This window comes from Dipodomys merriami, unplaced genomic scaffold (genome assembly GCF_024711535.1).
Source record: "Dipodomys merriami isolate MVZ:Mamm:240054 unplaced genomic scaffold, mDipMer1.0.p SCAF_41, whole genome shotgun sequence".
Taxonomy (NCBI): domain Eukaryota; kingdom Metazoa; phylum Chordata; class Mammalia; order Rodentia; family Heteromyidae; genus Dipodomys; species Dipodomys merriami.
In genome coordinates this window covers 150,504-162,719 of record NW_027205715.1, presented here as the reverse complement: position 1 = coordinate 162,719, position 12,216 = coordinate 150,504, and the positions used below count along the sequence as shown (strand labels likewise).

Here is a 12,216-nt window from a genome sequence, read left to right as displayed (position 1 = left end):
AAGTTCCATAACCAACAACAACAATAAAAAAAAAAGAATTCCTATAACTCAGTTATAAAAAGACAATCCAATTTAAAAATGGCAAAAGAGGACTGACTGGAGATTTAACTCTGGGGTAGAGCATTTATTTGGCATACATAAGGCTCAGGGTTTGGTCCCCAGCACCAAAATAAATAAAAGAATAGATATCTCCCAAAGTGAAGCTATATATGGTTACCACGCCCATGAGAAGATTCTTGGCATCATTAGCTATCAAGGAAATGAGAATAAAGCTACAATACTGCAACTCATAAGATGGCTACAATAAATAAGGTATATGTAAGAACAAATGTTGGCCAGGTGTTGGTGGCTCATGCTTGCAATCCTAGCTAATCAGGAGGCTGAGATCGAAGTATCAAGGTTCAAAGCCAGCTCAGGCAGGAAGGTCTATGATACTTTTATCTCCAATTAACCACCAAAACACCAGAAGTGGCACTGGGGCTCCAGTGGTAGAGGACTAGCCTTGAGCAAAACAAACTCAGAGACAGTGCACAGACACTTAGCTCAAGCCACAGGAGAAGGAAAAAAGGGGGGGGGGGGGGGGCAAGAATGGTGAAACTGGAAGGAACTCTTCACTTATAGTAAAATGGTGGAATAAACTGGAAGGTTAAAAAAGAATTAGTATGACCTAGTAATCCTAGTCCTAGGTATAAACTCAAGAGAAATGAAAGCTGGGCACCAGTGGCTCATGCTTATAAAATCCTAGCTACTCAGGAGGCTGAGATCTGAGGATTGCCATCCAAAGCCAGCCAAGGCAGGCAAAGTCCGTGAGACTCTTATCTCCAATAAACCACCAGAAAACCAGATGTGGTGCTGTGGCTCAAATGGTAGAGCGCTCGCCTTTAGCTGAAGAGCTGAGGGACAGAGCCTGGGCCCAGAATTCAAGCCCCATGACCAATGAGAGAGAGAGAGAGAGAAATGAAAATCTGTTTACAAATATTACACATATCATTCATAACAACCACAAAGTAGAAAAGATATACATAAACCATATAATATACACATACATATATACACACATATCCATACATACATACATATCCATACATTTCCATACAATAGAATTATATCTGACAATCAAAAATGAAATGCCATTACATGTTACAACATAAATGAGCCCTGAAAACATTATGCTAAGTGAAAGAAACCCATCATAAAAGACTACATACTGTAGGATTCTATTTATTTATACAGAATCAGCAAACTAATCAAGAAAAAGTAGACTGTTGATTGTCTAGAGTTTTGTGGTGACAGGAGAAAAAGAGTGACTGTTAATAGGAATAGGGTTTCTTTGGGAGTAATGACAATGTCAAAATTGATACTGATGATAGCTGCACAACAGTGAAAATATGGAAAACAATTGAATTTTGTAAGGTGGTAAAGTGTACAGTGTGTGAATTACATCTACACACTGTTATTATAAAGAATAACGAATCTAGGGGCTGGGAAGGTGGCTCAGTGGTAGAGCGCTTGCCTTGCATGCATGAGGCCCTGGGTTCGATTCCTCAGCACTACATAAGCAAAAAGAAAAAAGCCAGAAGTGGCGCTGTGGCTCAAGTGGTAGAGTGCTAACCTTGAGCTGAAGAGCTGAGGGACAGCGCCCAGGCCCAGAGTTCAGGCCCCACGACCTGACCCCCCCAAAAAAATTATTAAAGAATAATGAATCTAATGCAAGTGAAACAATTTTGTTCTGTTTCTCTGAGGATTACACAATTGAAATGAGTTTACTCAATTATTATTATAAAATATTGTTATGGGAAATTAAAAAAATGGTGTCATTTTATTCTTTTAATACATTCTTTACTCATGTAAATACCAAGTAATTATTTGATGTCGGTATAATTTGTGGAGGGGAAGGGGAAAAAGAAGTTTAAATAAGGATACAGGTGGACCCGTTGCAACAATGAGAAGTACAAGTTGTCATGTCGAAAACAAACTTTACAACTTTGGTGGGGGGGGGGGATGGGGTGAGGGGGCGGGGGAAGGCTGGGAAGGGATGGGAAGGGGAAACAAAGGAGGAGGCTACAATGCTTGATAAGAAATGTACTCATTATCTTGCCCATCTAATTGTAAACCCTCTGTACAGTATTTTCACAATAAAAAACAAATAAAAATTAAAAAAATAAATAAATACCAAGTAATTTCCTTGTTAATGAAAAACCCATGACTTTTGTACTTAATCTTGAGATCCAACCAAAACTTATAACTTTAAGTTACCTAATTATATGGTAAAAATAAAACTGTATAAAACACCAAGATTAATTTCTTGGTGCTTGGTCCTAAGATCATAACATATTTCTTTTTCTTTTTTGTCAGTTGTGGGGCTTGAACGCAGGGCCTGGGCACTGTCCCTGAGCTCTTTTGCTCAAAGCTAGCACTCCACCACTTTGAGCTACAACTTCAATTCCACTTTTCTGGTGGTTAATTGGAGATAAGAGTCTCATGGACTTTCTAGCCTGGGATGGCTTTACTCAATCCTGAGATCTCACTCTTCTGAGCAGTATTACACATGTGAGCCACTGAATCATGACATTTTTTCTTTCTAAGTTTGCTAAATAGAACCAGAAAGCATTGTTTATAGTATATTCCTGTTATATATCAATCCTGAAAGCCCTAGCATATATGTTAACATGTAATATATTCATTTATGTTTCAGTTCATTTTTCTTTTCATAATAACTAGATAACCATAATCTCAGATGCAGATAAATAGACTATAGAAGGGACCCTGCCTATTATTTTTTTTTGGTGTGTGTGTGGGAGGGGGGGAAAGATTGCTGGGATTTGAACTGAAGGTCTTGAATTGACTAGGAAAGTGCTCTACCATTAAGCCACATTTCCAACCCTATTTTTGCTTTAGCATTTTTTTGAGATAGGGTCTGAACTTTTTACCAGGCTGGCCTCAGATGGTGATCTGTCCATATATGTTGCCCTCGTAGCAAAATGCTGGACAAGTGGCCTAGCTCAAATGATAGAGCACTAGCTGTGAGCAAGAAAGCCAAGAGAAAACCCTGAGTTCAAGCACTAGTACCAACACACACACACACACACACACACACACACACACACACACACACACGCATACACACACACAGCAAAGGATGGAGATAGAAATTGGAGACACTGATGACAAATCTTGCTGGACATATTCGCAGATATTTGAACAGCACAGTTGTTGTAAAGTAATACATTTTTAAAACCAAAAGAAATATACAACACACAAACTGTTAAATTCCTGCATGTGCATTATGAAGCTCATTTGATGCAGAGGTACACAGTCATGTTATCAGTTGTGTTTAAATCATTGTGTCATCTGAGTATTTCCTTGACCTTAGTTTTATGAAAAATGCCTCAAAACAAGCAAAATAAATGTGCTTTTCTTAAAAAAAATTGAAGGGAAATTTTAGATTTGCTGCAAGGCAGCACATCTTTAGCACAACTTGGGTGGTGTTATAGGAAATGCAGACATATACCATCACACCCAGCTTCAATAGTTATCTTTTGGTTATCTTTTTCTTTTTCACTTTGTCTTTTGCGAGAGAATCTCACTGTATTAACTCAGGCTATGTCATACAGACCAGTGACCTGAGATCTTTGCTTCCTGATTACTGAGATAACAGGTGTGTGCCATCATGCAGTAACTTATTTTCCATGCTTGTTTTCTATAAATCCATTGATTGTAACAATTACCTACTATATTTAACAGAAGAAAAATTATTACCATAAAGTATGATTTTTGTTGTTGTTGATGGTAGTTATAGGGCTTGAACTCAGGGCCTGGGTGCTGTCCTCGAGCCTCTTTTGTGCTCAAGGCTGGAACTTTACTACTTGAGCCACAGCACCACTTCTGGCTTTTTCTGAGGAGTTTATAACAGATAAGAGTCTGGCAGGCTGGCTTTGAACCATGATCCTCAGATCTCAGCCTCCTGAGTAGCAAGGATTATAGGAGTGAGCCACGGGCACCCAGCTTAAAGTACAACTTTTACATGGGCTTCATAAACCTGTCTTAAAGGTTTCTTTTTAATTTACAAGTAATTAGTATCTTTACATTCAATAAATCAAAATTTAAGTTATTTTAAAAAGTAAGAGAGTTAGAGCCGGGCGCTGGTGGCTCACGCCTGTAATCCTAGCTACTCAGGAGGCTGAGATCTGAGGATCGCCGTTCAAAGCCAGCCCGGGCAAGAAAGACCGTGAGACTCCTATCTCCAATAAACCACCAGAAAACCGGAAGTGGCGCTGTAGCTCAAGTGGTAGAGCGCTCGCCTTGAGCTGAAGAGCTGAGGGACAACGCCCAGGCCCAGAGTTCAAGCCCCACGACCAACAAAAAAAAAAAAAAAAAAAAAAGTAAGAGAGTTAGGCATCTATGGCTATGTACAGAATCCTAGCTACTCAAGAGGCTGAGACCTAAGTGTCAAGGTTCAAAGTCAGTCCAGGTAAACAAATCTGAGATACTTACCTACAATTACCTAGCACAAAAGCCAAAAGGAGGTGTATGTCAAATAGTAGAACACCAGCTTTGAGTGGAAAAGCTAAGCAAGATCATGAGAGCCTGAGTTCAAGCCCCAGTACTGAGGGGGTTGGGGGAAAGAGAAGTGTCACACAGTACCCCATATACGTTATTTCCACTTTATAACTAAAACAAACACAAAAGATTTGGTGATACAGAACAGCAGAAAATATTTGTCTGTCATAAAGGGTGTAGCTTAGGATGTTTTATTCTCCCAAAATTTCTTTGCTCTAAAAATTAGATGAAGAAAGCTAACATTTTCTGTGTATGCAATTTAATTTTATTTATTTATTATTGTCGGTCATGGGGCCTGAACTCTGGGCCTGGGTGCTGTCCCTCAGTTCTTCAACTCAAGGCTAGAGCTCTACCACTTGAGCCACAGAGCCACTTCCTGCTTTTTCTGCTTATGTGGTGCTGAGGAATTAAACCCAGGGCCTCATGCATGCAAAGCAAACACTCTACTACTGAACCACTTTCCTAGCCCCTGCGAATGTTGTTTTATACATACTAACAATTAGAAATATCTACAATAGCTTCCTCCCCTACCATACGCCCTTCAAGATGCTTCTCTCAGCAACCAGGTTCTTTTCTTCTCTTATTTTTAAAAGTGGCAAAATTCTAGAGTCAAATATAGAAGTGATCTCAGCAATAATCACTATTTTTAACAATTGAGCCAGACATCAGGATAATCTAAGATGTTTGAAATTATATCTATAATCACCCCACTTGTGAAAAAAGATAAGGCAATGTTTCAAAATACTCTTTAAACATCTGATGGCTCACTGTAGTTTTCTAAAACTGAGTGATTTTTCATCCAGTAGATTAAAGAAAAGCATCTATTTAGATAAAAAGCATATGCCATTCTATTATTATTATTTTTGGGGGGAGGGGTTCCGGTCATGGGGCCTGAACTCTGGGCCTGGGTGCTGTCCCTCAGCTCTTCAGCTCAAGGCTAGCGCTCTAACACTTAAGCCACAGCGCCACTTCTGGCTTTTTTTTCTTTTTGTTTATGTGGTGCTGAGGAATCGAACTCAGAGCCTTATGCATGCAAGGCAAGCACTCTACCACTGAGTCACCTTCCCAGCCCCTCTATTATTTTTTTAATCTTTCAATTTCTATATGTAATAATGCTATTTCAAGTAAGAGAGCTAAAGAAACTTAACCAAAATAAGAACAACAACAATAAACACCGAGTTTTCATTCTGTTGATTCTAAGAAAGCAACATAATAATCTAAGAACATAATGTAACATTTCAGGTGTAGAATATTCATAATAACCATCAGAACGTGCCAGAAATTACATAGGTAAAATGTTTAATTCCTCTACTTGAATTTGCCATAAATTTCACTATTAAATCATCTGAACTTCATATATTTAGGATATATGATCTCAGTACCTATTTAGGATATATGATCTCATGACAATAATCACCATTATAATCCTAACATCCAATCTCTCTCTTTACTGCCACAATCAATGAAATCCAGTATCATTTTTAATGCTAAGAAATAATAGGAGGGCTGGGAAGTTGGCTCAGTGGTAGAGTGCTTGCTTCCCATGCATGAGGCCCTGGGTTTAATTCCTCAGCACCATATAAGCAGAAAAAGCCAGAAGTGGTGCTATGGCTCAAGTGGTAGATCACTAGCCTTGAGCTGAAGAGCTGAGGGACAGTGCCCAGGCCCAGAGTTCAGGCCCCACTACCGGACACCCCCCCAAAAAAAAGAAAAGAAATAATAGGAAAGTTGGTTATCAGACTTTGTTTCAAAGGTCAAGAAGGTATTTCAAACAGGCTACTCCAGAAATTTAGGGCATGTTTACTTTTTTTTAAGGACAAAGAAAATAAAGTTATAAAAGGTTTCTTATGATGGGTCTGAAAACAATTTTTCTTATGAGTTATATAGCTACATACTAGCAAGACACTATATTATCCTTCATTCCAATCTTAGGACAGTTCTTTTACTTCTTTAAGCCAAGAAAACACATTAAAAACATGATGTAAAAATAATGACAGGAAAACAAAATTAAAAATTACAGTTCATAAGGTTTATGCTTTGCAATGTCAATTCACAAAAAAGTGATTAATCAAACTATTCAGACATCTACATAGAAAGTTGGATAAATAACTTTCAAGTTCAACTAGTGGAGATTTTTTTCCTATGGTCCTTCTGATTAACATGCTTGATCTTCCAGTAGAGGGAGCAAAATCCCATACTTAAAGTCACAAGGGATGGGTTTAAGTGCCTTTTAAGTACACCTAAGTACACCTTTAATACATCTACCTAGACATTTCAAAAAAAAAAGTATGTTTAAACTAGTACCTGAAATAGAATTGAAATAAACCTAATGGGAAAATCATAGACTTTATTTTTTTGAAATATCTTAAGCTTTCAAATAAAAAACTGGTCCTTAAATACTTCAAGAATCATGGTTCAGCCGCGCGCTGGTGGCTCATGCCTGTAATCCTAGCTACTCAGGAGGCTGAGATCTGAGGATCGAGGTTCAAAGCCAGCCTGGGCAGGAGAGAATGTGAGACTCCTATCTCCAATAAACCACCAGAAAACCGGAAGTGGCGCTGTAGCTCAAGTGGTAGAGCGCTCGCCTTGAGCTGAAGAGCTGAGGGACAGCGCCCAAGCCCAGAGTTCAAGCCCCACGACTGACAAAAAAAAAAAAAAAAAAGAATCATGGTTCAAGAACACTGTCTACTTATTCTCACATATAACTAAGGTATTAAAGCATTTATTAAACAATGTAACAAAATTCCAGAGAAATATAAAATATCACATAAGATTTTATTATAAAACTAATGACACATTTATAGATTGCTTTATAGATTTGCTTTACAATAACATACACAATAGATTGTAACTAAAACACATCCATGCAGTTCCATGCTGATTTATAGATTGGATTATTCTTTTTGCTAAAAAGAAAAAAAAGAAGAAAAGACAACTAATGACACAGCCTGGCACCAGTTGCTCATGCCTGTAATCCTACCAACTCAGGAGGCTAAGATCTGAGGATCACGGTTCAAAGCCAGCCTGGGTAGGAAAAGGCCATGCGACTCTTATCACCAATAAAACCACTAGAAAACCGAAGTGCCGCTGTGGCTCAAGCAGTAGAGTGCTCACCTTGAGCTGAAGAGTGTAGGGACAGTGCCCAAGCCCAGAGTTCAAGCCCCACGACCGACAACAAAACAAAACAAAAACAACTAATGACACAATACAGAAAACTAAAGCATAACTGTACTATATCTGTTTTTTTCCATTTATATGTTACTTTTTCTTTTAAAAGTATTATATAAATATTTACTAAGTACTTACCTATAAACTAGGTATAATCCTAAGCACTTTTATATGTTGTAACTGTTAATTCTTCCCAAATCCCTATTAGATTCTACACCTATTTCATATTTTAGAAATAAAGAATAAGAAACACATAGAAATTGTGTGATTAGCTCAATGTCATGCAGCTAGTATGAGGAGCCAAAGTCGTACCTACATGGTCTAATACCAGAATCTGAACTGTTATCCTAATTTTAAATTGTGATTTTTCCCCATATCATTAGCCAAAATTTTCTCAGTGTTAACCTTCAGTTTTTTCAATATTTAAAATAATCCATCAAACACAGAAATAATAAACTATGCTGTTTCTAGCTGGCCCTTATATACATAGGAAGATAAATATCTTTGAGTATATATATTTGCTATGTTTAGGATTCCATTAAGTTGCTTTTAAAAATATTTTTACAGGGGCTGGGAAGGTGGCTCAGTGGTAGAGCACTTGCCTTGCATGCCTGAGGCCCTGGGTTCGATTCCTCAGCACCACATAAGCAAAAAAGAAAAAAGCCGGAAGTGGCGCTGTGGCTCAAGTGGTAAAGTGCTAGCCTTGAGCTGAAGAGCTGAAGGACAGCGCCCAGGCCCAGAGTTCAGGCCCCACGACCAGACACCCCCCCCCCCCAAAAAAATATTTTACAAATTGTAAGAAACCCATGAAACTACCAATTTTACCAAAACTTTGACAGCACTGGCATTAAAATTAAAAATTTTTATTAAAGTTGTATATTGTATGAGTTTTGTTGAGGCTTTTTTCTTCTTTTGAATTTCATCCTATGTGCTTTAGCTAGTTATCAAATGAGATTGTATGCTAGTTAATTTATATGCGCCTTTATGGGGATATTAATACTATGTCCATTATATTTATAAAAATTTTCACCTATTTCCCAATTATTAAGGTTTTATTTATTTTTTTGTCCATTGTGGGGCTTGAACTCTGAGCCTGGGCACTATCCCTCAGCTCTTCAGCACAAGGCTAGCACTTTACTACTTGAGCCACAGTGCCTCTTCCAGTTTACTGGTGGTTAATTGGAGATAGAACTTTCCTGCCGGGGCTGGTTTTGAACCATGATCCTCAGATCTCAGGCTCCTGAGTAGCTAGGACTACAGGTGTGAACCACTGGCAAACCACTTTAAGGTTTTATTTTTTATAAAACCTGTTAAAAGTAAATACAATTGGGCACTGGTGGGCTCACACCTGTAATCCCAGCTTCTCTTGAGGCTGAGATGTGAGGATCAGGGCTTGAAGCCAACCCAGCCAGGAAAGTCTATGCGACTCTTTTCTCCAATAAACTATTCAGAAAAAGCCAGAACTGACACTGTGGCTCAAGTGGTAGAACACTAGCCTTGAGCAAAAGAAGTTCAGGGACAGTGTCCAGGCTCAGAGTTCAAGCCCCAGGACCAGCAAAAGCAATAAAATAAGTCTTAAAAACTTGTAATTTTCTAAACATAAAAGTTAATTTACTGCATTGAATACATCAATAAATCACTTTCATCAACTTAAAAAAAAATAATATTGGAGAGCAAATCTAGGGCCTTCCACATGCTATAGGCAAACATTGAGCTATACATCCACAGCCCCTCAACATTTTTAAAGCAAGATACAATACAATACATATACTAATACAACGCTGAGACTAGGAAATCTTAACCAGGTTTTATATAAAATTAACTCAATGAGTAAAAGCACATTTTAGCCCAAATTGATAAATTTAAAAAAAAAAAGACTACATACCTGTCGCTGTAAACACAGGCGATTTCTGTCATGTAAATGCTGATGATTAGGAAATGATGAATGCCAACTCCGAGCCTGATATTGCAACTGAGTATGAGCCATATCAGAAGGTCGTGCTATAAGATGGGAAGTAAAGTGTCGATCAAGGTCATGATCCAAAACATGATTTGAATTATCTTGTCCAAATGTTGTCTCATCAAATTGGGGAAGAAGACCCTCCTGAAGAAGTTCCTCTGGGTCAAGTCCTGTAAATGGCTCAGTATGAGATCCCATTTGATGAAGTAAATTCTCTTCTAAAGTTGAAAAACCATTGGTTTCTACATGATCACTGAAATGGCTCATTTGAGCTCCTGAGTCAACAGGATCTTGGAAGTTCATGTGCACAGGAGATAATTTTGAACTGCTATAATTACCCTGAGGATGTGATGAATGCAACATTTGGAAATTATTTGAATTCAGTGATGCACTGGGGTTTAGGATATGCTGAGTGGATTCTTGCTTGATTCTCCTATGAGGCGAAAAGGAATTACTTCCAGTAAAATCAGATAAAGTCTGATTTGCATGATTAGGTGCAAGAACTGCAGAGGATTGAAGGAGACTGTTGGGTGATACATGATTACTGGGAAAGGAATAATGTGAAGAAAACTGCTGTGAATTGCTGACAGAACAAGAAGTCATATTTGGAGATGATCCATTAAAATTTCCGTCTTGATGACTGTTACACTTAAGGAAGTGTACTGAAGGGTTTGATGTTTGAGAAAAATGAATTGAATGAGATGGTTGTGAAGCAGATGCATTAGTAATATGAGATGGGTGATTAACATTGACTCTATGTGGACCAGAAACATTAACATCTATAAAATTTTTAGATTGGCTAAGAGAGTTTTGCCCTGGATTAAGATTATTTCTGTTCTGTTGTGAGCGTAATGAAGTACACTGTGTTTGTTGTTCATTGGCCTGAAATAAGGCAAAGTCAGGGTGTGCCACAAAGCTTTTATTTTGATGCATAGAGTGTGAATGTCCTTGTTGGTGAAAAGGAGATCCATTTTGATTAGAAATGCTAGGAGCTGTCTGATGGCCCCACATTGGACTGCCATCTGCTACATCTGGAAACAAACCATTGGGTTGGTTTGGGGGGTGGATAGGAGAACAATTAAATTGAGAATGTGGAGATAACATATGTTCAGCTGGGCTTCCAAAAGATTGATTAACTTGGTGAAATTTCATTGAGTCAAACTGATTTAACTGTTCAAAATCAGTCATCTTCTGATGTGTTGGAGTACTTTGAACATGGTTCAATGAGTCTATGTGCAAAGGTTCAAATTCTGCACCCAAGTTCAATTCATCAACTAGTGAGACAGGTCCTGGTTGTACAAATGTATCATCTGACAATCCTTCTAAAGTCTCACCAAAAAGATTGGCATCATCAAAGAAGTCCATGATTGGATCTGTCATCTTCAAAATTAAGTAACAATTTGGGCTCTTAACTCCAAATGGAGTTTTTTTAGCTTGTCTGTAGTAGGTATTACTGGATCATTTCCAAAGGTCATCCGCTAACCCAAAACAGGCCAATGTTCATTATTGCTCTCCATAATGACATGTGGTGAAGTGTCAAAATCCTGGGGAAAAAAAGAAATGTAAACTTACTAATAAGTATTCATTAAACTTACATTTAAAAAACCTTAGGTACAGAATTTTTAATGAAATAATTAACTGCTAATAGCTCATTAATATTCTCTTCAAGGAAACAAAGGCTCCTGTAGTAGACAGAAATATACAGACTTAAAAGCAAAGGTGTAGGGGCTGGGAATGTGGCTCAGTGGTAAAGTGCTTGCCTAGCATGCATGAAGCCCTGGATTCAATTCCTCAGTACCACATAAACAGAAAAAGCCAGAAGTGGTGCAGTAGCTCAAGTGGTAGAGTATTAGCCTTGAGCCAAAGAAGCTCAGGGACAGTGCCCAGGCCCTCAAGCCCCAGGACTGGCAGGAAAAAAAAAAAAAAAGGCAATAATGTAGCCAGCAGCTGGTGGCTCAGCCCTGTAATCTTAGCTACTAGGAGGCTGATATCTGAGGATCACGGTTTGAAGCCAGCTGGGTCAAGAAAGTCAGTGAAACTCTTATCTCCAATAAACTACTCAGAGAGAGTCGGAAAAGGTGCTGTGGCTCAAGTGGTAGAGCACTAGCTTTGAGGCTCAGGGACAGTACCCATGCCCAGAGTTCAAGCCCTGAGATCAGACAAAAAAAAAAACAACAAAAATACCCCACATAATAATATAGATACTTCATTCCAAGTATATATAGTGAGAAAAGAATATAAAATAAGCCTAGGAATAATATGCCATATGCTATATGCCCATGGAATAGTCATCGTCCCCAGGATGATACTAGGATGATAAAAAATAACTGATCTAAGCCACACACCTTTGGCTCACATCTGTAATCCTATATACTCAGGAGGTTGAGATCTAAGGATGGTGGTTCAAAGCCAGTATGGGCAGCAAAGTTGATGAGACTCTTATTTCCAATAAACTGCTCGAAAAAAAGGTCCTAAGTGGATCTGTAGCTCAACTAGTAGAGTGCTATCCTCAAGCAAAAAAAAGCTCA

At 38.3% G+C, this 12,216-nt stretch overlaps 1 protein-coding gene across 6 annotated transcripts in view; it reads right to left on the bottom strand.

The window, feature by feature from the left end:
- Positions 1–12,216, bottom strand: part of Chd9 (chromodomain helicase DNA binding protein 9) — a 174,005-nt gene that overhangs the window by 123,821 nt on the left and 37,968 nt on the right. For all 6 annotated transcript variants that reach the window (XM_069992293.1, XM_069992294.1, XM_069992292.1 and 3 more), the window contains exon 2: positions 9,614–11,232. In XM_069992293.1, the coding sequence (XP_069848394.1) occupies positions 9,614–11,068 (1,455 nt within the window). In that variant the 5' untranslated portion in view covers positions 11,069–11,232. The remainder of the gene's footprint in view (positions 1–9,613; positions 11,233–12,216) is intronic.